The sequence below is a fragment of the Sander vitreus genome, chromosome 15, assembly GCF_031162955.1.
Source record: "Sander vitreus isolate 19-12246 chromosome 15, sanVit1, whole genome shotgun sequence".
In the NCBI taxonomy this organism is placed as follows: domain Eukaryota; kingdom Metazoa; phylum Chordata; class Actinopteri; order Perciformes; family Percidae; genus Sander; species Sander vitreus.
This window is the reverse complement of record NC_135869.1, coordinates 16,555,174-16,577,823: the sequence shown is the minus strand read 5'-3', so window position 1 is coordinate 16,577,823 and position 22,650 is coordinate 16,555,174. Positions and strand designations below refer to the sequence as shown.

Sequence of the window (22,650 nt, the reverse complement as noted above, 5' to 3'; positions counted from 1 at the left end):
TGACATGACACCGGCTGTATAATTTTTACTGAGCTAGAAAACAAGATGAAGTATGAGTCCCCTAGATAAACACCTGACTTTAATGGGCAATTGTATTGTGAGTGAGTGCTGTCTAGAAGATGGCAATCATGTTGAAAAACTCACCACTATCCTTATTGTTCTCCCATCAGTCCTTTTGCAGTTACAGAATCATGGAGAGAAATGTATCTTCACCACTGAACTTGACCTCTCTCCCGACTCAACTCCCTCTAAACACCACCGCTGACATCAACGCCACAGCAAAACCCTTCAGTGTGTTTGACAACTGCGATCATCAGGTAGAAGGCATTCTCTTTGACCTGACCCTGCAGTGCATCAACGTAGTCGTGGGAATCCCAGCCAACTTACTTGTCATTGCCATCCTCATTCACAATCGCAAAGAACCCACCACTTCTGACATATTCTTGGGCTCCCTGGCCTTCATGGATGCCTACTTTAGTGCCATGACCCCTTTAATCTTCCTTAACTTGTACTACTGGCAGAGCAAACAGATGTGGTTCGCCTTCAAGTTTTCCTACGGTGTGAAAGACACGAGCGGGCCATTGTTTCTCTCCTGTATCTGCCTAGATCGCTTTGTGGCTGTGCTCTTTCCAGTAATGTTTGGGGAGTTTAAACACATTAAGTACAGGTTAAGCCTCTCAGTGCTGGTATTCTGCCTCACCTTTGCCTACTCTTCAGCCAAGGTTGTGGGAGGCATCCACAACTTTGAGAAAGTATTCACCAGTGAGGTCTTGGCAGCATTTACTTGGATGGTCTTGAGTAATGTGTGCATCCTGTGGGCCCTGAAGAAGTCCCGTGGTGCAGGGAAAGATGAGATGCACCCCATGAAGAAGAAGGCCTTCAAGACAGTGCTGTCTATCCTTTGTATCATTGTGTTCAGCTACCTGCCACCTGTGGCACTGTTTCCTTTCGAAAACCACTACTCCCCTGATGTGTTTCGCTGCTACGTGCAGCCTGTGGGCTTCGCTTTCCTCAACATCAGCAGCACCATCCAGCCACTGGTCTATCTAGCCCGTCTGGAGAAGGTGCCTTTCCTCTCAGATACCTGCGTTAAGAAGTGCTGCACCTGTGTCTCTGCAGAGAACAACAAACCCCCATCTGCTAATACACATGTTGAACCTCATGGATGCTCAGTTTAACATCTGTCTCTTAAGAAGAGCTGTGAGAGAAGGAACTGAATTATGTGAATACAATACAACTGTGAGAGTGGTTTTGTAACTTGTCTTTAATTTGATTATTTTCCAAATATGTGTTTAACTGAATATATTTTAAAGCAAAGCAAACCTGAATATGCATCAATGATGAAGTGGAACAACATCAACAATCAACATTTTAATTTCATGTTTAATAAACTGATAATGTTGAGGAACATTCATCTCTAAAACCATCACAAGGTTTTTGTTCAAAGTCTCCACTGTAATGAAAGCCTACAAAGTATTTGTTTGACTTTGGCGCCATCATGTGATCAAAAGAGACCAATAAACTGAATGTACAGTCTGACCCCTGTGTGTGTGGTGTGTATTTATTAAAGTGCATGTTGCTGAATTAGAAAGATCTCCCTTATCTGAGTGAAACATAATACAGTTATCATTAATAGAAGAATCATAGAACACTTGCACAGCAGCATCATTCATTCGGATGTAAGTCACAGGCAATTCAAAAGAATACTTTTGCCACACACCAAACCCCAGTTTTGGACTAACAGAAAACTTTTTCATATTTAATTAAACATTTTCATCAAATGCAAATTTCCTCTCCCCTGTTCCACCACAGTGAGCAAATATTAGCATTTTTTTCAGTTAAAGGAATAGCTCTACATTTCTTATTTGTTTTAAGTTAGATGTCAAGGCAAGTCAATTAATAGTCCAAATTCACACTTGCCTCAAGGGGCTTCACAGTCTGTACAGCATGACAAGACCCTTGATGAGAACATTAATGCCATGTCAGTAAATATGTAGTTAGAGGCAGCAGCTGGTTAGCTTAGCACAAAGTGTGAAAACAAAGGGAAACCACTAGTCTGGCTGTCTGAAGGTGTAACACCTACGCTTTGTACAGTTTAAACACACAAGATACAATTAGTGAGCTTTGGAGGTGCTGGAAGAGCCAGGCTAGCTGTTCCCCCGTTTTCAGTATTTAAGCTATGCTAAGCTTAGCGAACCGGCTATTGGCAGCAGCTTCATATTCGTCAGACATGTGAGTGGTATCAATCTTCTTATCTAGCTCTCAGCAAAAAAAGAGAATAAGGGTAGGCCTATTTTCCAAAATGTTGGACTATTCCTTTAAGGAGGAATAAGTAACAACAAAGATGACAATGTGTTTTTGAAGCGGAAAAATGACTTGGATAAAGAAATACTTTGCATTCCTTCTTAAAGAGAAAATAACATTACAGCTAGTCAATCCACCAATCCAATTTAATTATTTTACATTGATCTCATCCATCAAAACAGGTTTGGGATCATATTATCTTACAAAATTAATAAATTCTTCATCTTTGACGCAGCATTGTCACAAGTACTTTCTCTGGCATTATTCTCAATGGATGACTGCTCTGTGTATAAAAATATGGAAGTAAAGTTTCTGTGAACATGTGTGTGAATGCATAAAGGAGCGTGTCATCAGCAGGGTCAAAGAAAGACATTGTCCCTTTGTTGTAATCTAATTTTACTTTGACTTGTTTGGGCACTCTTGTAATTGTCAGTGGGGTGGGTGGTGAGGTCATTGCCCTGAACTCTCCGTTCCTGAAACATAAAGTCCAGAAGCCGTTCTCAGGCCGAGCGGAGATCTCAGAGTTCCTAGGTACAGACAAAGAGGCCACGCCGAGGATCCAGTCCTGATTACTTCCTGTTTCCACGACCCAGTGGTGGCTTCCTGAGCCCAGTGCGTCCATGCCTACCACTTCAGCGCTGATGTGGAAGCGCTCTGGGTTGTCAGGGCAACAGCTGTGTGTCTTTGAGTAGTGGAGGGAAGTGAGGTCGTCAGACAGGATGAGACAGGGGTGTGCTGTGTTTGGGTCCAAAGTCACAGGAGCTAAAAGACAGGATATTAGCAGAAAGAGTGATATGTTAAACAGGGTTTGGGTTGTGCAATTCTACTCTTTCAGTCTCTGAACCTGAAGATAACAATAGTGTATACTCACTATAGTCAATATGGTCCAGTATTTTCTCCCAGACTTTATACTTGAGGTTGCAGAGATGCTTGGTCACATCAATCAATAACCCGGACATGTTGTCTGAATCAAGCGCTATGCTTTTTTCTCTGTGATTAAAAAAAAAAAGATATCTTATATGTCATAGTCAACACAACGAGTGTAAATCCATAACCTTGTTCACCTACCTGTCCTGAGTGGCTTTGAAATTCTGGAAAATAGAAACATTAACAGTCAAGGTGGGAAGTTTTTGGGAACAATGATTAAAAAGTTGATGTATTATTGACTATACGGACCTTTAACAAGACCATATCATCTTCTTTCAGCTGCTCCTGTATGACTGAGATTGTCTCTGTGAGAAACAGCACTTCTGCTGAAAGCTCTTTAATCTTATCCTTCATTCCTGCAATCTTGTCTTCTTCTTCTTTTTTCACAGCCTCTATTCTGGCCAACTCGTCTTGGTAGAGGGCTTGATGTAGCTGCTCGAACTGTCTCTTGATCAATTTTTGTGTTTCTAGCGACTGACTCTGCGGGAGATTATTGCAAAGTTTGGTTTATTTGACCAGATGTTTTTAGTCAAAACCCAAATATCTGTCATCTAATCAAAGTTACCTTGATGTACTTGATCATGTCTGCAGAGGTAATGTGAATTCTTTTGAGGCTGTCCGCTTTATCTTGCAAATTCTTGAGGGATGAAGCAAGTTCATCCTGAAAATCAAGTAAACCTCAGTCAGTTGGTCTCTTTTCTTTTATGTTATGTGCCTTGTACTGTTTTTGTCTGTAAAATGTACAAAAATTTCAATAAATACATGTTTAAAAAAAAAAAAAGATATCAGATATCTTAATACTATTTCAGTATTTTGAGTGCTTTTGGTTATTTTAGGCCTGGAATATAAGAGATATAAGAAAAGATAGCGCGGATCACAACAGGACAGACTTGTGGGGCAGCATTTTAACCTTTAGGTGAGGCGTTGAATACTTCAGGTTAACAAAAACAACGGTCTGTTTAGCAGGTTGCTTTTACAATGTAGTCGGGAAACACAGTGATATATTCCCTTACCTTGCAGTCTAGCACTGCCTCTTCTATAGGTGAGCTGTCGTGACTCTTGTGCAGTTTGGAAGACTGACACACCACACAGATGGGCTGTTTGTCAACCAGACAGAAGAGTTTTAACTTCTCCCCGTGCAGATTACAGTTCATCGTCTCTTCCACCAGCACTGAACTCCTAGCCGTCAAAAGAGCTTCACAGACATTTCTCAGAGCCAAATTGGTGGCAGGACTAGCCTTGGAGGCTCTTTTTCTGCATACTGGACACTCACGTAACCCTGTTTCCCAATAGCGCTTCAGACAGCTCCTGCAGAAGCTGTGGCTACATGACAGCAAAACAGGGTCCGTAAAGATGTCACAGCATATTGGGCATGTGAGATCCTCTTCTGGGAGTGACATGATTATCAGCTTGTCATGTACAATACAGTAAATCCACAGTTCAAAATAACATAAGTCCTCCGGTCTAAGTCCTTAATGATTCCACTGTCAACAGTAATAATTCCGCGTGCCGAGTTAAACTTGTCTCCTGAGAGCCTCAGAGCGCACTAACAGCCTATTGTTCTTGACATGAAGGAGCAAATGCTCTTGGTTTTCCTGTGCATGACTTATGTGGGAGTAACTAAAATCATGCAGCACTGTGAAACAACACTGTATGTAGCCAAGCTGGGAAACAGGAAACATAGCTCTATTGGCCAGTTGTTGGAAAGTTTAAAATGGGTTGGTAACTACATGTTTGGAATGTCACCATTCAGGATATGAATGTGAATGTTTCAGGGTTGACATCTATGTTATCTGCCTAAGGCGTCACAGCCAACATTTAAACCTAGTTATTAGTCTAAGGTGTAGTTCGTTATTGACAATTTAAACCGGGAATGGTCAGGTAAAAACAATATACTGCAACTAATTTCATACCCAGACTGGCTTAACATGCTCAGAAAGAAACAGGCATTTACTAACTTGTTGTTAATGTACTGTATTCTAGTTTAGACAAGTTATTGATAATATTGGTTGTGATAGTTGTATGTCACTATGTCTGCCTAATATGCATAATTGGTGTTTGTCTTGATGATTGCAATAACACAACATTTCTGCCGCAGGCAATAGGGACCAGAGGAATATTTTCTCTTCTTAATTTATTTTGACTGAATACAAGTAAGGTAGAATGTGTAATAGGTGGTAACTAAAAATAGATTAAACAACACAGTGAACATCTTACCTGAAAACCTACTTTTACTGAAGAGGAGTGGCATTGCATTGACACGTGGGTGCAGGTTGTTATTGAAAGTGACAGGTTTTTAGCATGAATAATTTTGGTGTCATTGATTCTGAATGTAAAGACCTAACAATGTACAGTATAGTGTCTCCGTTTTAGGCCTAACGGATATTCAGTGTCCACAAACAGTGTTGGCTTTCCTGTCAGTTTGTTGCGATAACTTAGAAATAATACAAACTAAACTTCTTTAACTTTAAAAACTGACTGAATGACTTAAATGATAAGTAAACAATTATTGAAGTGTCTTCCTTGTTGAGCTGCAGTGTGTGTGTGTGGGAGGGGGGTATATAATCCACTAGGACAGCTAAAGCCAAATATTAGATTCAGACAAACTTTTGAATACATTTTTGCACAAAACCAGGATTGTGGATTTTGTCCTTCATCATTTATTGGAAGCACATGGCTGACTTCATCTACCCATCCCTCTAACTTGTGTTCTCTTATGTAACCATAAGTAGCCTATATGTCAATGTGTTTTGTCTTTACCCCATTTGATTGTTAAAAGAACTACTGTATTTAAAAGTAGTTTTAAAAGAAGTAGAGCACACATTTGATCAGAGTATTTTTTCAATCATTTTACCTTGTTTGAACGTGCAGACCTCATGGCACCAGCACATTCAGAATACCATGGGATAATATCAAGTTGGTATTTTTCAGAAGTATCAAGAAGTCCTTATACTCCAGTTGATAGCTACATTGTATATGTTGCTGTCCTTGTCCTTTCATCCATGGCTGATTGATATGTGTTTGACGTCAAAGTAATGAACTCATGGTGCTTTACAATGGGCTACACTCTATACACTCTATGGCTACACTGTTAAAACTGCACATCAATGGCCTTGATGACCTATCAAAGTGTGTATTACACCTTCATCTGTATTTCTGTTGTGTGGGTGTCATAGTATTAAACTAGTGGGTGTGTATGTTTGGAGGGGGTCTGAGTGCATTGAGTTCGTGAGAATAATAGCCTAATAGGAACGATGACTGATGCAGCTTCTCGCACCCTATCCGCGATTTACGGGTCTTTGTTCCCTCCCTCTCTCCTCCGGTCTTTGGTTACCATGGCGATGACGTCAAGTTGCACCACCAATTCAGCCCAGTAGAAGGTCTTTATAGGCGGTGCAAAGACTCCCGGACGATCGACTGCAGGAATCGTCATCCTGTGAATCTCTGCTCCTCTGATTCCTATCTCCTACTCGATCACCCTCGTATCCATCTGTTACAAAAATGCGCGAAATTGTGCATTTGCAAGCCGGTCAGTGCGGAAACCAGATCGGAGCCAAGGTATTCCTCTGATTTCCTTTTCTCTGTTTGGTTTGTCATTCATTAGACTAGTGCAGGCGAGAGGAGGTGTCTAATCCATCCTCCAAGAATTCTCTAGAATAAACCCAACGTGTCCTCTCTTGATTGAAGCGTCGTGCAATTAATACAAATTATAATCCTATAGACGTTTGGTCATTGATAGGCTATTCTCTGCAGGGTTTACATTGGGCTCAAGATTCGGCACGCGCAGATTTTCGTGGGTTAATAGTGTATTCGATGCTAAAAGAACACACTGTACGATTGGAGGCCAAGCTTAACACTAGGCTACTAAATGTCAAAATGTCCAAAAAATAACATCATGTAGGCTATTGGTGTAAAATCAGACATTTTTCAACTGGAATTGGCTTGAAAAGAATTAGGTAAAAAATAGGTCATGAAGGTGGAGGGGGAGGGGAGGCTGCTACTACAGTGACATGATTACATTACTACTAGTAGTACTTCATATAAATTGCTTGCATTACTCGACAAAAAGGTGCAGTCAAATGTTAATTTTGCATGCAATTATTAAAGCGAATTTGTTTGTCTTACTTATAGGATTATTGCCATCTGCTTGATTACTGTTGAGACACTGCATCAATAGACTGCTCTTCTGAGCTGCATTCAATTAGAGAATTAAAACAGTCATTGCAGCATTGCATGTTTAAAAATAGTATCCTATTTGTAAAGTAGCTTCATGCTATTTCAGGGGACCCAGGTAGCTTACTGTTACCCATTTCAGTACATTAAATTAATTGTAGGTCTATTTATTTTTTATTTACTTTTTACCTTGGCCTATAATATCAACATATGTCTCTCCCTCCTCTACTTCCATGTCTATTTTTTTTTCAGTTCTGGGAGGTGATCAGTGATGAGCATGGCATTGATCCCACTGGTGCCTACCACGGAGACAGTGATCTGCAGCTAGACAGAATCAGCGTCTATTACAATGAGGCCACAGGTAAGCTACAGATTTAGCTATAATACAAAAGAGAGCAAATTCCACCATCTCTTTTCTTCCCTCACCTACCCAGCTCTCCCACTATGCAAAATGATTTGCATACACATTTGTGTTTCACATTAAACTCACCATGCTTCACAAGCTTGTAAGATTTACCAGGAATGACGTTGTCGATCTATTCGACCACATTTCAGGTGGAAAGTATGTACCCCGAGCCATCCTGGTGGATCTGGAGCCTGGTACGATGGACTCAGTCAGGTCCGGTCCCTTCGGGCAGATCTTTAGACCCGACAACTTTGTCTTTGGTAAGCTATGTGAATTTAGTGAAGATGCACTTACCTGTTGTCACATCCAAATTTGGTATGTTGACTTTTGCTATGGTCTCCAATAAGAACAGCTTTCATGTGTTTCTTACATAAATGAACTGTGGTACTCTTGACTACAGGTCAGAGTGGAGCTGGAAATAACTGGGCCAAGGGCCACTACACTGAGGGAGCCGAGCTGGTCGACTCTGTCCTGGATGTCGTGAGGAAAGAGGCAGAGAGCTGCGATTGCCTCCAGGGCTTCCAGCTCACTCACTCCCTAGGTGGTGGTACCGGCTCTGGCATGGGCACTCTTCTCATCAGCAAGATCCGCGAGGAGTACCCTGACCGCATCATGAACACCTTCAGTGTGGTGCCTTCTCCCAAGGTGTCGGACACTGTGGTGGAGCCCTACAACGCCACTCTCTCTGTCCACCAGTTGGTAGAGAACACAGATGAGACCTACTGCATTGACAATGAAGCTCTCTATGATATCTGCTTCCGCACACTTAAACTCACCACCCCCACCTATGGAGATCTAAACCATTTGGTGTCCGCCACTATGAGCGGGGTGACCACATGTCTGCGTTTCCCCGGCCAGCTCAACGCTGACCTCCGTAAACTAGCTGTCAACATGGTGCCCTTCCCCCGTCTGCACTTCTTCATGCCAGGCTTTGCCCCCCTGACCAGCAGGGGCAGCCAGCAGTATCGCGCCCTGTCTGTGCCCGAGCTCACCCAGCAGATGTTCGACGCCAAAAACATGATGGCTGCCTGCGACCCACGGCACGGCCGCTACCTCACCGTGGCTGCGGTGTTCAGGGGTCGCATGTCCATGAAGGAGGTAGATGAGCAGATGTTGAATGTGCAGAACAAGAACAGCAGCTACTTCGTTGAATGGATCCCGAACAATGTGAAGACCGCCGTCTGCGACATCCCACCCCGTGGCCTCAAAATGGCTGCCACTTTTATCGGCAACAGCACAGCAATCCAGGAGCTGTTCAAGCGCATCTCCGAGCAGTTCACCGCCATGTTCCGCCGTAAGGCTTTCCTCCACTGGTACACTGGTGAGGGCATGGACGAGATGGAGTTCACAGAGGCAGAAAGCAACATGAATGACCTGGTGTCCGAGTACCAGCAGTACCAGGATGCCACCGCTGAGGAGGGCGAGTTTGAGGAAGAGGGAGAAGAGGAAGTTGCCTAAAACCTCAGCCTACCCAGCTGCCAAATCTCATTTTACCTCGCCCATCCCCCAGTTCCATCCCTTTCATCCCTCTTCATAATAAATTGAATGATCTTCCACACTCTGAAAAACTGTCAACATCTAGATGACTGTTGCTCTAATGTTAGACATTGATGTGTACTGATCCTGGTGACGTTTTTGGTTCATTTGTTTTTTTTTATGTTGTGAATGCACTAAATTATTGGCATCCTTACATCTGTCCTGTCATTGCCTTGTGGACATTTAAAAGCAAGTGATTTTAACTGTAAAGCCTTGAATTTGTAGACTGAATAAAATGTGATTAAAAAGGCCACTTTTACTGTCTCTGAGTTTTTATTGATTCACTTAATGTGTGATGATCTGACATTATTACTGCACTTCAGTGTCTGTTCTGCAGTGTGCCGACAAGGGAAGTAGTTCTGAACTTGAGGGTCAGGCCACAACATGATTCGTGGGGTCTGTAAGAACATGTTTTTGCTTTTCAAATGATTATTTTATTTAATACGTAATAGTTAGTAGCATGTTTGTAGTCAGTAAGATGCCAAGGGTACTAATCTACTGAATATCAAAATGGTCTAGCCATCTTTTCATTCTCAATCCAGAACTCCAGTAAATCTGTATTCATTCCAGTTTTATCAGTGTGGATAGGACAAAAAAACAACTTTCATTTTCATATATATGTATACTTTTTTAGATAATGCCTTGATGTGTTGTCTAGTTTAAGAAAAAGGTAATTTCATAACTTCTGATCTTAAAATCAACTGGTGTGAGGAATGCCTGGGGACCTTCCCATATTTCATTACAATTCCAAACCTAGTTAGATATCAGTGCTATTTAACATCCATCATAATGCTAATGACCCTACATGACTGTTCTGGAATCATTGAGAATACCAAAGTGTACTGTATGTGTGTATAGTAAGTCAATGTAAAATTATATTGGCGAAGTTTCCAAATATTTTTGATTTAGAAAAGTATCTGTATATAAAAGATTAGACTCTCTCTACAAGTTGTCATTACATTATAGATAACCTTTTTGTTCCAGAGAGACGAACAATGGCTTCAGTGTTTCAGAGAATTTCTTCGGTACAGTCTGACAGGTTGTTGCAGGAGCTGAACTTTTCACTCTCTGTCTACCAGGACTTCTTATCTGCTCAACTGTTTTTAAAGATAAAGCGTACAAAGTTATGGATATTTCCCTGCTTATGTTATTTTGACTAGGATTTGAATACTGCGGATATAATCATACCTTTAGAGTAACGTCATGTATTTTTAAGGCAACTCATTAATTAGAACAGGATGTCCTCAGAGATGCTTTAAATGGTTTATATGCTTTGCAAAGTTTAACTACTCAACTATTTTACAAACATATATTTGACAAAATCATTAATAAAATGTAACATTGTAAAACATCTGCTTGATTATGATGCATTATGCGCTGTATGGTTGATCTGATGAAATTAACTTTAAATAATGTGAATTCAAATTAGTGTAAGTGTAAACAACTGCTTGCTTTTTCTCAATATATTTTATCAGTATAACCTAATTTTTAACATACAGCTTCCTTTATAAAATCAATAGTTTTTGCATGTTTAATTACACTCATTATTGACTGAAAAACATCTGTCTTGATGCAATGGACTCATCAGGACTCCTAGCAGCAAGACAAATAATTAGTTTGAGGTAAAAGATTGGTATTGATTTTTGCCAGTGACAGTATTTCATAATAAACTGAATCAAATCAGATACATGGTAAATGGCAACTAAAACAACTCTAACCTAAAATGATTAATGATGATAAAATACTGAAGCTCTTGTGTCATTTGTGTGGAGGAATTGTTCAAAACCTCATTGAAATGTTCAATTGTTCTTGAAATCAGCTAGATCCATACATCCAGATGCATTTCTTCATGCAGGAACCGTTCAGTGCTTGTTGAAATGAAAGCTCAAACTTTGCAATATGTGCTCTCTTAAACCTGGGGAGGTTTTCTTTCATTAATTAGCTCAAAAGAGAGATCCTCGACACACAGGAACACTGCTATGCAAATGTTTGCAGGACTTTGTAGAAACATAAAGCACAAAATGTCAAATGAGTCTTTCCTCTTTTGGTAACTTTAGTGCATCTGGTACTGCCACACCATGTGCACCAGACTGTTCCTCAGAACTCGGTCTATACGTCCCTTCAGTCTGTCTCTTCTTTTTCACCACGCAGAGGAGCCAGCCGAGAATAGCCAAGACTATGGCCAGAACACCCAGGGTGACTGTAGGGGCCACGATAGCTGCAATGTTGGGTCCCTGAAAATGGAAAATTACAGGACAGTGGTCAATCTAGTGACACTGGATACTTTCTAAAGTCAATTAGTGGTCATGATAAAGGTATTTTTTTTACTCACAGCAGTGTTATTAGAACGTGTGTCACTTTCAAGCATAATATTATTCCCTGTGAAAAGAGCTGAAACATAAGCATATTTCTCAAAATGTTAAATTTTTCCATTAAGTGCATGTAAACACAGTCACTGAAAAAACAATCCATACAAAGATGAATAAATGCATACAGAGGGATATTTAAAATCAAGTTACCGGTACGTAATAAAGTGCACAATGTGTTTGCATTAAGTGAGGTGTGACTGTAACTCTCCACTTAATGGCCGAAAGATCAATGCCCATAAGACAAACTTTTTTAGTTAGGCAACTAACAGGAGGCAGATCTAAACCTACTTTAAAGTAAAACCTCTATTTTACACAAGTAGAAAAAAGAGGAAGCAACAGCAGAGGATGCTTTTAGCCTTATGCACACTTTGAAGGTAACAAACACAAAACGCAGCATACCAGTCATCCCGCCAGCCATGTGATTACTCAGTGACATTACAAAACTACTTAGTAACTACTTGTCCAGGAGAATGAATGAGGAGGAGGAGAAGCTCAGGAATGCAGTGTAGTGCAGCTATACAGTCAGCTGAGTCAAACGACATGGTTGTTTGAAATATGGAGAAAAAACTTAAACGTAAATCTATTGCTGTTTTGTTTGTTTGTTTTGAGCATAACAGAGGTATTGAACATCATTTTATTAAGAATGTTTTGTTTTGGAAACTTAAACCCCCACCCTTACCATTTTCGGAGTCAATCATTCACTACGGCAAATAGTAAACTTTGCAGGAACACGAGTACAACTTGATAACAAGAAGAAGGGGTTACAAAAGGGAGCTGAATGTATTGTGATATTGAATTCTTTTGATAAGATGAAAGTGGATGTAAATATACTTCTTTCTCATATGGCAGAGTGTGTTTCTTTTTTCTTATTCTTTTCTTAACCCAACGTTCATACAACATGCTGACAAGCCCGTGCATGTTTCAGATTTGCTCTGGAATGTCCCATGTAATGTTTTTATGTATCATTGCAGGATATAATGGTGTGTATGTGGGTGTGTGTGTGTAGGTGTGGTAAGAAGTATGTTTTATTTGTGTGGGAGTGTTGAGGATGGTTACTGACTCACCCCACACAGGCTTACTGCTCAGTGCAAGAAGTATAACACTCCTGACCACAACTCCAGGCATGGCCAGCACATCCGGACACACTGCCATCTCTACCCGTGACCAGCAGGGCAAAGGGAGGGCAGACTGGGACTTTGGGGCATTAGCTTGGGTCCATTTCATTAGGGCCAACATTCACAGTGTGGATTTATCGCCCATCTTGAACAGCCAAAGACACGTTATTTCCAGTGATGTAAAGACAAATGTCCTTTTTTCTTATTTTGAGTTGACACAGAAACACCATACAACTACTGAGTCACACATTCAGCCTGCTGTTGAATCACCATTAAACCTGCTCAGACCACAGGCAAATAATAGACTATTAATAGCATATGTATTAAAAACTGAATACAGTTTTAATGTTCAACCCCTTCTCATTTGCAGCAATATTATTATATTTACTACTAATAAAGAAGACGATGTGTTGTGTAAAGTTAATTTCCCATAAGCTCTGTAAGAAAACATACCATTGATCCGGCTGTTTTCAGGTGATCCCAGCAAAACGGGAAACATCGAACAGGTTGATTCCTCGCTTCCGGCTCACCTTGTCAAAAATGAAACCGCAACAAAGGGTTTAGTCTTCTTTAGTTTATGAAAATAACAGTTAGGCTAACATCTCAAGACAAAAACCGTGCTTCTGAAATACTTCTGAATGGATCCAATACCGGACTACCTCGACTGCACTGCCAGTTGGTGTTTTATGTAAAGCAGTTTTTTCGTCTACTCTTCAAATCGCCATTGGTCACATGGTTGAGTTTCGTGTTACATTACCTGAGCGCAGTTATCCACCTGCAGCAGAGAGGACAGATACTCCTTTGTACAAGGTCGAAGAAAAAAACGCAGTTTACTGAAGCAGAGCAGACCCGATCCCTTCTGTTGCCATATAAAAACCTCCTCAAAATACACTACTAGGCTATATAAAGGATTACTTTAATCACATTCGTGTCACAACTATGCCTATTTACCTCCTGATACTTGAATTAAGATGACCTTTTTCTGTATGATGCCAGGTTGCTGTCACTTGCTCCAACCTGCTGGAGTAGACGTGCAATGTTTAATTGTACTCCCCTCCCCTCCCCTCCCTGCACAGCTCCTACCCACAGCTCCTACCTAACCTGTCTGATGGTGGTGACATGAAACAGCGCCTCCGTCAGGTTTTATGTTACCCAACATGAAAAAGCATATCAACATTCCTGAGATATTTTAAGGATGAATTCGGCGGCCAGCTGGTCCAGTGGGCTCTAATCCTCACTTAATCTCCCATTCTCAGACTCAGAGGGGCAAAGAAAATGTAGGCTGCTTCAGGCCTAATCTGTGGTGGTCAAACACTTTTGATTTGGACAGTGTGTGAGAGCAGTGAGGCGTTTTTGAAAAGCAGAGAACTGCTGTGGAAAATTACTCTTATATTTCAGCAGTGAGTCAGTCTGAGGAAATGCCATACCATTTTTGTGTTTTGTTTTTACTGTTTTATACAGTTGACCGGCCTATTTATTATTCTATTCACAATTTTCTGTGTGAACAGTATTCTATTTATGAGAGTAGGTTATGAGTCATGCAGACAAAGTCACCTAATTACATAACCTTTGTGTTGAAAAAGTGATGGTGTAACCTACACTATATTAATGCATGAGAAATGTGGTGGTGAGTGGTGGTAATATGGAGACTTGAAAATGCAGCCTGCTGAATTACATGAGTTATATGGTATCTTATTAAAATCACAGAATATCTGGTCATCGAATTCAATGAAAATTCATTCAATTAAAACATGGAAACACTATTTAATTGCAAATAAGGCATGTCAACCCATGAGCAATAGTCTTTAATGTAGAAACGCTATGAACAAGTTGTAGGCCTCTATCTTGTCATATTTTCTTTTTACATATTTATTTGTATGAACCACTTTCCATGTAAAACCAATACATTTTTAGTTGTCTTTCTTCCTGGTATAGGCCTACATGATTGTCCTCTGTTACACTAGAAAAAGCCTGTATCAGTCAGTTGTCCAATATACTGCAGGCATATCGTTTACAAAAGGTGTGGAATCATCACATGTAATGGCATGTGCCTGACAATGAAGTAATAGTCTATGCAAAATTATTATTTTTTGTTCATTAAAGATATGTTTCAAGGATAATTTTCAAGGTTGTATTGTGACAATGTGTTGATTTGATTGCATTAGGATATCATTTATTTTACTGTACCTCCCAACCCAAGGTAATTATGTTTAACTGTTTAACATACTTGCAACATATAGACTGACTTGAGACAGATCAAAGGTTTATGCCAATACAATACACCTTCCAACCCGATTTAGTACTTTGGCCAGTCAATAAAGGAATTATCTGTTTATTATCTGGTTAAACATAATGTCAATGAAAAATGTAGGCAGTGTGCAATTAGATTTTGTAAGCTTGCGTTTTTTTGCACATATTATACATAGCCTACTGTGAACTTTTGCAGATCCCCTGATCAATATTTCTGCACATCCTGCACTAAACCATACAGCCTTCCTTCTTTCCATTTATAAAATAGTTGCATTGTACATATTTGTTTTAGTTATAGTGTCTTTTTACATATTTTGTATTGCAATATATCTATTTTGTATATACGTTCTTGACTCTAGCAGTACTTTGCTTTATTGTATCCTTTTTTAATATGTTTATTGTATGCACCAAATACCCCAAGGCAAATTCCTTACAAGTGTAAACTTACTTTGGTAATAAATATGATTTGATTCTGATTTACCGTGCCACTAGTGGGCGACTGAGGCACTTCGCCTTTCCTTTGATGGAAGCGGCTCCTCTTTCGAGGCACGTACCGCTTGCCGTAGGCGCGGTGGAGGACAGTGGAAGCGGCGGGAGAGCGGCATATCTCTTCTCAAATGTAATAACAGCTAACGTTAACGTTAGTTAAACATTGATTAAGTTAGTAGTGCGCATTTAGTCGTATGCTTAGGGCTTAAGTTTGGTAAAACCAAAGGTGTTTGGCAATAAGGATAATACTGACGACTCTGTTACCGCTTGTGTCGTTGTAGGGTTGTTTTTTTAAGCATTCCCCGGGAATCTGGTTTTGAACGTTTGTTTTTGGTTAGCCCGTTTAGCGCTGCACCAACAACAATGGCGAAGGTACAGGTGTTAAATGTGGCTGTCCTAGATAACCCGAGTCCCTTTGGAAACCCTTTTCAGTTTGAAATCACGTTTGAATGTATGGAGGACCTTCCCGAAGGTAGGTGCCATCGCAAAAAGCTGTCATTGTGTATCCGAGGCCAAAGCTTGAGCCTGTTGCTAACGTTAGGTTAATGCTGTCAGTAACGTTACTAGAGATTGCTAACAGCTAACGCTAGGTTAGCTACAGTAGCTAACTTAAATCAGAAAGATACATTTGTGAAATATAGCAAAGTAACGTTACAAAGCTTGACTGAATGTGTTAAGTTACCCGTTGTGGACACATCTCTAGCTAATTTGTCTTGCATAGGTCAGATCCGTGAAACGTATAACTTGACGATATAGCTAAATATTATATATATTTTTTCGAACTTTATTTTGAACTAACGTTATTTTTCGTTAGCTTTCTGAGTTTGCATTCATCAAAACAATATAAACATGCAAAACAGCAAGCCTATATTGACAATGCATACAAGTGCATACGTAAATTAAAATAGTAACGTTACATAATAAAGTAAATATAACGTAACTTGAGGCAGGGCATTATCACCATCCAGCAGTCAATGTAACTGTCCTCATTTAGGTTTCTGCAAACAACCAAATATATCAATGTATCACACATCATTTGTATTTTGAGACCCTGTCAGTAAATCACAGTCATTATTTAGTAGATCCAATAAATGAATACATAATACAGACCTAAAACATTCTGTCCTATTCAAAACACCCAAATGGAGACAAAATGACATTCTTTTATAAGCACTGGAGGATTGTAAATATGGACACAGCAGAGTTAAGTGTCTACTTTAGGGCTACATCCACACTACTACTTTTTTCAAAGTCTACTTTTACAGCGCGTAGTCCAAACAACAGTATAATGTTACTGTATATTTACATTGTTATTGGTATACCAACAACTTTGCTGCATTCTTTATTTTCTTATTGTAGTATGTGGATTATTATTCACGCATGAAATGGCTAATTTCTATAATGTTACGCAACAGTTTTGCACAGTAATACATTCCCTTACATTTCGAGCTGTCTCTGTAAATGTGACTGTATTTGGACACATTTCTGAATATCAAGGTCTTGCTATGGAAAGTGAATGCAAAATCACATGATCTATGACTTTCAACAATGTGAAAATCAGAAAAGCATGTACTTAATTGGCTGTATTTGATAAGCTTTGTTATCAATAATAATAATGATGATTATACTTTGTCATTTTCTGTTCAACATCTAATTGGTTAATGGAATAATGGTTTCAGTTAATTCACTACACACTACTATAACTTTGTGTTTTATTGTGAAAGATACCTTTATTTACTTTGTTTTGTTTTTTAATAGATCTGGAATGGAAGATCATCTATGTTGGCTCAGCAGAAAGTGAAGAGTATGACCAAGTCCTTGACTCCGTCTTGGTTGGCCCAGTACCTGCTGGGAGACATATGTTTGTGTTTCAGGTGTGTTTGGTTGGGGCAACCTACGGTAACTGAAAAAGTGCTTTGTGTTGCTTAGCCATATAGCATGCTGGGAACAGTCATTTCTAACTTATTATATTACACCTTTCAAAATTGGCAAGTGCACCCTCCTCCTTGCATCATACTTCCTTGCCTTTAACATTTTGAGCGTGGCCAGGTGACAAAAATGCAGCCCCCCAGTTGTTGTATATCATGTCACACTGTGGGTAGTTTGTTTTTCTGCCATAACGGTGCATTCAGACCAAAAAAAGCGATCCGGTGATTTGCCACAGGGTTGTGCGGCGGGGGGAGTGTCAATGAAACAGCCCATTTGTGTGACGTCCTGTTGTGTTCTTTAACTGCCCAATGTAGCACAAGTACACTTTATATTTCACAATTACTGTTTTCCGTCAGATCGTTTCTCGACGTTTCCAACCACACTTGAAGGCATCTTTATTTCACAGGAGAGAGGGTAACAAAAGAGACGTGCGAGACACAGCGAATGCTTTGTTGTTGCAGTAAACATTCAACTCTTACACAAACTCCCGGGCAGTTCAGTGCTTGTGTTTCGTTTTTACCTTCATACTGTGTTTTAAAACTTTCTTGTGACAGCGATAAAGGCAATGATGTTTCCTGTTTACTGTGCAGGATTCTCACACCGCCTAAAACCATAGCTCAAAACAGGCTGACAAGTCTGAACTCCGGTTACATGATTGGCCACCGTAGCGTGACGTGGGCAAAATGCACAACCCCCATTCAAAATGAATGGAAAGACCTGCGTTTGTTCCAGACCGTCTGTCAGCCGACACAGGCAGTGGGAATGAGGCCTGAAACTGGATGGGATGCGATTGAGATGGGATGAGATTACTCAATCTGAGTAACGTATTCTGAATACTTGGATTACTTCCTCATTGAATTGCATTTTATAAGTAGGAATGCGGCCATCACATACAGCTTACTAAACTATTCTGGTGTGTTATTCTGTTCCAACTGGCTGAATGTGTACCTAAACAAGCAGATAGATTTTTGTATTTGTAGTCCCGAACTGCATACTACAAAAATCTAACCGCAGTCTAAACTACCATGAGCTAATTTTAGCTAACGTTAGCGAACATGTCAAACGGGGCTAGTCTTTCAACGGCTCTGGGGCTAGTAAATCAGCATGTAGGAGAATGTAAAGTCGCACGTCAACTATAAAATAGCAACATGACCAGTAAAACTACAGCAGACAACTACCCTTGGCTAAAAATGACTTACTTTAAGATGCTTCTTCAGGTTGGAGGTGGAGTAATTTGGACGCTGAAAGGAGGTTGGTTGCTGGCAAGCAGAAGTTGCACTGCACAGTTATATTTCGTTCTCCCTTCTCTTTCTTTAATGTGAAATGCTGTTTGAATTTCCAAGATAGAAACGCATTCCTGTCCTGGCTCTGTTGTTCCGGCTCCATCTTTACCTCTATCAGTGATCACGCAAATAGCTAATTTTTTCGTTTTCATATTGGAGCTTCTGGGAAATGCATGGAGTTGCGAGATTGAATAAACCCGTGAAACAGAGAAGTATCGTCATGTAATCCATTGATTTCAACAATGTAACTGTATTCTAAATACCAACTATTTAAATTGTAACTGTAATGGAATACAGTTACTCACTCATAATTTGTATTCTGAATACTTAACGCATGTACATGTATTCCGTTACTCCCCAACACTGGAGAGATGCACTTGTTATACACATAAAACATCTACATCTAAAAGTAATTAGCATACTGAGCCTTCATTTTCATTATGTTGTTCTACTTGTCGATTTCACTGCATTATCTGTAACTATTGATTCATCTATAAGCGATTATATAGCAATACTATAAGGCCCATTTTGCCTTTTTAAATGAACCATGTTATAATCAATTAATAGACAAATAGTCAAGATAAACTGACAAGCCTGTATCTTTCATATGAACAGATTTTGATTAATCCTATTATAGTCTCGCTTGACAGACCTATCTCCACAGTGCTGCAGAGTCAGGTCTAGCCCCTCCACACATACACTCCTGGATAGAAGATAAAAAACAGTCTGAGTTGTTTGCATTTCTTTAAACCAATCACAATCATCTTGGGCGGCACTAAGCTCCGGTCGCAGCAACGGTAGATCTTCAAATTGGTCTCACAAGGGAACTTGTTTTGGTGGAACATTTGCACCCCGCAAATGAAAAATGCCATATACAATACTAAATGACATTAACTGTTCACACAATACAGTAACCTGAGCTTGATAAATTAGCTGGATAGATGGTTAAACATAATTTGCTCCTACCAGTGTATCGGTGTGTGTATTTATTTTACATAGCAAATCCCTGCCAACCGGTCCCAAAACAAATTCTTTGTAAATTCTTACAATCATTCCCTGAAAGAACCACCTGCTTTGTTGCACAATCCAAATAATCTTTAAAACTTGCTATTGTCAGCATGTAGCTTGCTAGCTCGAAGTTTTTTGTTTTCCGAAACTACCGGAGTTTTGCAATGCGAGGGACATCCGGCGGAAGATCCGGCTGCGCTGGATGTTCCACCAATTACATTACATGTCATTTAGCTGACGCGTTTATCCAAAGCGACTTCCAATTAAGTGCTTTCAACCCTGAAGGTGCAAACTCCAGACAAGTAGTAAGTGCAAGTACATTAGCTTTAAATAAGAGAAACTACAATTATCCGGTAAATGAACTGTCGTCGATCCTGACTAATCCTATCATAACCCTGGTGCCATAATCCCCATTTGACCAGATAGACAGTTTAAATTCTGGAAATATATACAAAAAGTTGCTTTATATGTCCGCACATCTAAGTGTTGTATTTCTTTTAACAGGCTGATGCCCCAAACACTGGATTGATTCCTGAAAGTGATGCTGTTGGTGTGACTGTAGTGCTGATTACCTGCACATACCGTGGCCAGGAGTTCATTCGCATTGGTTACTATGTGAACAATGAATACACAGAACCCGAGCTTCGTGAAAATCCACCGATCAAGCCAGACTACACACAGGTCAGGCTAAAAGTTGATTTCTAGATCATCTGAGTTCTGATGTCAGTGTTACTGCCTCATGCTTATGTCACTGTGTTTAAATAAAACTTTGGTTAATGATATTTCATGAGCTTTAATGTACAGTATATTGTTCTGTCTGGTTGAAGACGAGTTTTTAAGGAATTTGTCAATAAAAAGTCAACCCAAAAATACGCCATACAGACATTAGGCGAAAGACCTAAGAGCATGCTTTTTATTGTATTAACCATTAAAATAGCTAAATCAATCAAGCAAAAGGTTTTCATCAAACAGCATGGTGTACTAATACTTTGCAGAATTGAAGCTTTTCTGTTGAGCCTGCACTTTGGAACAGATTATTTGATCCTTCAAAAATTACTAGTAATCCTATCAAATTCCCTTGGTTACATAACTAGTTAAGCAGAAATGTTACTTCTCTGTGAACAGTGTTTCAGATAGTAACTTCAGTAATAAGCCATTGTCAGTTTTACTATAATGAAAAAGGATTTTGTTTGTAACTTTTCACTCACAGTAGCCACGTTGTAGTTTAATTTAGCTTTTTATATAGTTGTTTATTTGATTATTAATTGTTGAATGAATGCCATTTGGCACCTTTATAACATTCTTATCTACAGGGTTCACATGTTCTTGCCCTAAACATAGCTGGCAATTGTGGTGGGATGTATTGCTTACTAGATGGTAGCTGGAGAAAAGGTTTTAAAATGTGTTCAGAGTGTTTCCATTTAGGTTGTAAAATATGTATACACTATGCAGAAATGTTATGTTTATCTTAGTCACACCAGTAATGTGTACTTACTGTTGCTGGTGACCAAGTTTAGGCCAAGTTAAATTGTCTAAAATCTCATCAGATTTGTGTCAGTTACACTTAAATTAATATTCAGAAGTAATGGAAATATATGTACAAAGCATTTATCTCTATTCCTGCCTTCCTTTTTCAGCTACAGAGAAATATTCTGGCATCTAACCCACGTGTGACCAGGTTCCATATAAACTGGGAAGGCAGTGCAGAGCGAATGGAGGACTGTGAAAATGTGGATCCCACGTCAAACTCCAAGCTCCCTCCATCCTGTCTCCCAGGAAAGGCCCCACCCTTAGGGATACTTCCAGATAACTCTATGGACTGCTTATAGAGACGACCCAAGCAACAAAGGTGATGAAGAATGCCTGTGGACATTCTAGTGGATGTACAGACATCTTTGCCTTACAGCTGCTCTTATTTACCTGAAGATTGTCAAAAATGAACTCTCATCTTGGGCTTCAGATGTTTGTTTCAAGGAAGATTATGAACATCTCACTGGTATAATCATCACTTACAGATGGGGATTTCCTTGCCATGATGTTGAAAGCAATATTGAAGTAGGTAAGCTCACGGAAGGGGGAAAAGGTAACTGAAATAATGCACCTGAACTGCAACAGCACAGAAAGCTGATGTATGATCATCTTCCTTCTTTTTGTTGGTGCAGAACTAATTTGTACCCATTTAAGAGGATTTCAACACTGCAGCAATAGGCAACTAAATTGAAATATGTTGCTGTACAGAAATTTGATAATCTGCCATTATATTTGTGTTGAAATGTATTTAGCACTTAAACCTTTTCCCACTTAGATTGTGGAGTTTCGGATGAGCTACATCACTTTGTTCATGTTATTTTGTTTGCAACTTTTTGTTCTGAATAAAAAAAAACATTGTATTTGTTAAGATCTGTGTATGAAAGTCTCTATGATAGTGAAAACTATGTTCCTCCTTATCACTAATCTTATATTCTTTACTTTTTGCAATTTTGATTACAGAAGCAGGAAAGCAAAATATAAACCATGTTTAATGCATCTTTGCTGAAAACATGTTTTCATGCTTGTTCTTGTTAAAAATGTACAAATGGGTATTTTTCATTATAAGGTTAAACACAACAGAGTGCCAACTCTGTAACACAAATACCACTGTATGTATCCTCTTGTATTTTCACATTTTACTAAAAATAGCTTGTGCTAACGTCATACCCAATCACAGATCAGTCGTTAAAGGGGTGGCTAGGCTACAGAACTGGTTTTGGTAAATACTGCTCTGCAAATAGGATTATGATTGCAAGATGCAACAGCGTTTGATTTGTGTCCTACACTAAACTCAGTCTGATAAATACAAGCAGCTGATATTTTAAAGCAAA

The 22,650-nt window shown here is 39.5% G+C and overlaps 5 protein-coding genes across 9 annotated transcripts; 3 read left to right on the top strand and 2 right to left on the bottom strand.

Annotated features, from left to right (window-relative positions):
• The first annotated feature begins 191 nt into the window (after positions 1-191).
• On the top strand, positions 192-1,178 carry LOC144530040 (G-protein coupled receptor 183-like). The gene has a single exon (XM_078269442.1). The coding sequence runs from the start codon at positions 192-194 to the stop codon at positions 1,176-1,178; it is 987 nt and encodes a 328-aa protein (XP_078125568.1).
• Positions 1,179-1,358: 180 nt separating this feature from the next.
• LOC144530404 (zinc-binding protein A33) lies at positions 1,359-4,864 on the bottom strand. Its single transcript, XM_078269968.1, has 6 exons — positions 4,245-4,864; positions 3,797-3,892; positions 3,481-3,711; positions 3,373-3,395; positions 3,176-3,294; positions 1,359-3,066 (listed from the first exon to the last, which is right to left on the bottom strand). Exons 1-6 carry the CDS (start codon positions 4,629-4,631, stop codon positions 2,525-2,527), a joined length of 1,398 nt encoding a protein of 465 aa, XP_078126094.1. The 5' UTR covers positions 4,632-4,864; the 3' UTR covers positions 1,359-2,524.
• Positions 4,865-5,000: 136 nt separating this feature from the next.
• tubb4bl (tubulin, beta 4B class IVb-like) lies at positions 5,001-9,599 on the top strand. 2 transcript variants are annotated; one of them, XM_078269164.1, is made up of 5 exons: positions 5,001-5,112; positions 6,584-6,789; positions 7,657-7,765; positions 7,960-8,070; positions 8,211-9,599. In XM_078269164.1, the coding sequence occupies exons 2-5, from the start codon at positions 6,733-6,735 to the stop codon at positions 9,266-9,268; spliced, it is 1,335 nt and encodes a 444-aa protein (XP_078125290.1). In that variant the 5' UTR covers positions 5,001-5,112; positions 6,584-6,732; the 3' UTR covers positions 9,269-9,599. The 2 variants fall into 2 exon arrangements, with proteins under 2 accessions (XP_078125290.1, XP_078125291.1); XM_078269165.1 differs by lacking the exon at positions 6,584-6,789.
• Positions 9,600-10,595: 996 nt separating this feature from the next.
• Positions 10,596-13,884, bottom strand: crb3a (crumbs homolog 3a). 4 transcript variants are annotated; one of them, XM_078269166.1, is made up of 5 exons: positions 13,588-13,884; positions 13,284-13,360; positions 12,780-12,975; positions 11,679-11,737; positions 10,596-11,580 (listed from the first exon to the last, which is right to left on the bottom strand). In XM_078269166.1, exons 3-5 carry the CDS (start codon positions 12,949-12,951, stop codon positions 11,371-11,373), a joined length of 441 nt encoding a protein of 146 aa, XP_078125292.1. In that variant the 5' UTR covers positions 12,952-12,975; positions 13,284-13,360; positions 13,588-13,884; the 3' UTR covers positions 10,596-11,370. The 4 variants fall into 4 exon arrangements, with proteins under 4 accessions (XP_078125292.1, XP_078125295.1, XP_078125294.1 ...); XM_078269169.1 differs by having other exon boundaries at positions 13,782-13,877; XM_078269168.1 differs by lacking the exon at positions 13,588-13,884 and adding an exon at positions 13,463-13,569.
• Positions 13,885-15,638: 1,754 nt separating this feature from the next.
• Positions 15,639-22,187, top strand: asf1ba (anti-silencing function 1Ba histone chaperone). Its single transcript, XM_078270070.1, has 4 exons — positions 15,639-16,041; positions 17,328-17,443; positions 20,294-20,470; positions 21,427-22,187. The coding sequence occupies exons 1-4, from the start codon at positions 15,933-15,935 to the stop codon at positions 21,616-21,618; spliced, it is 594 nt and encodes a 197-aa protein (XP_078126196.1). The 5' UTR covers positions 15,639-15,932; the 3' UTR covers positions 21,619-22,187.
• Positions 22,188-22,650: the final 463 nt, after the last annotated feature.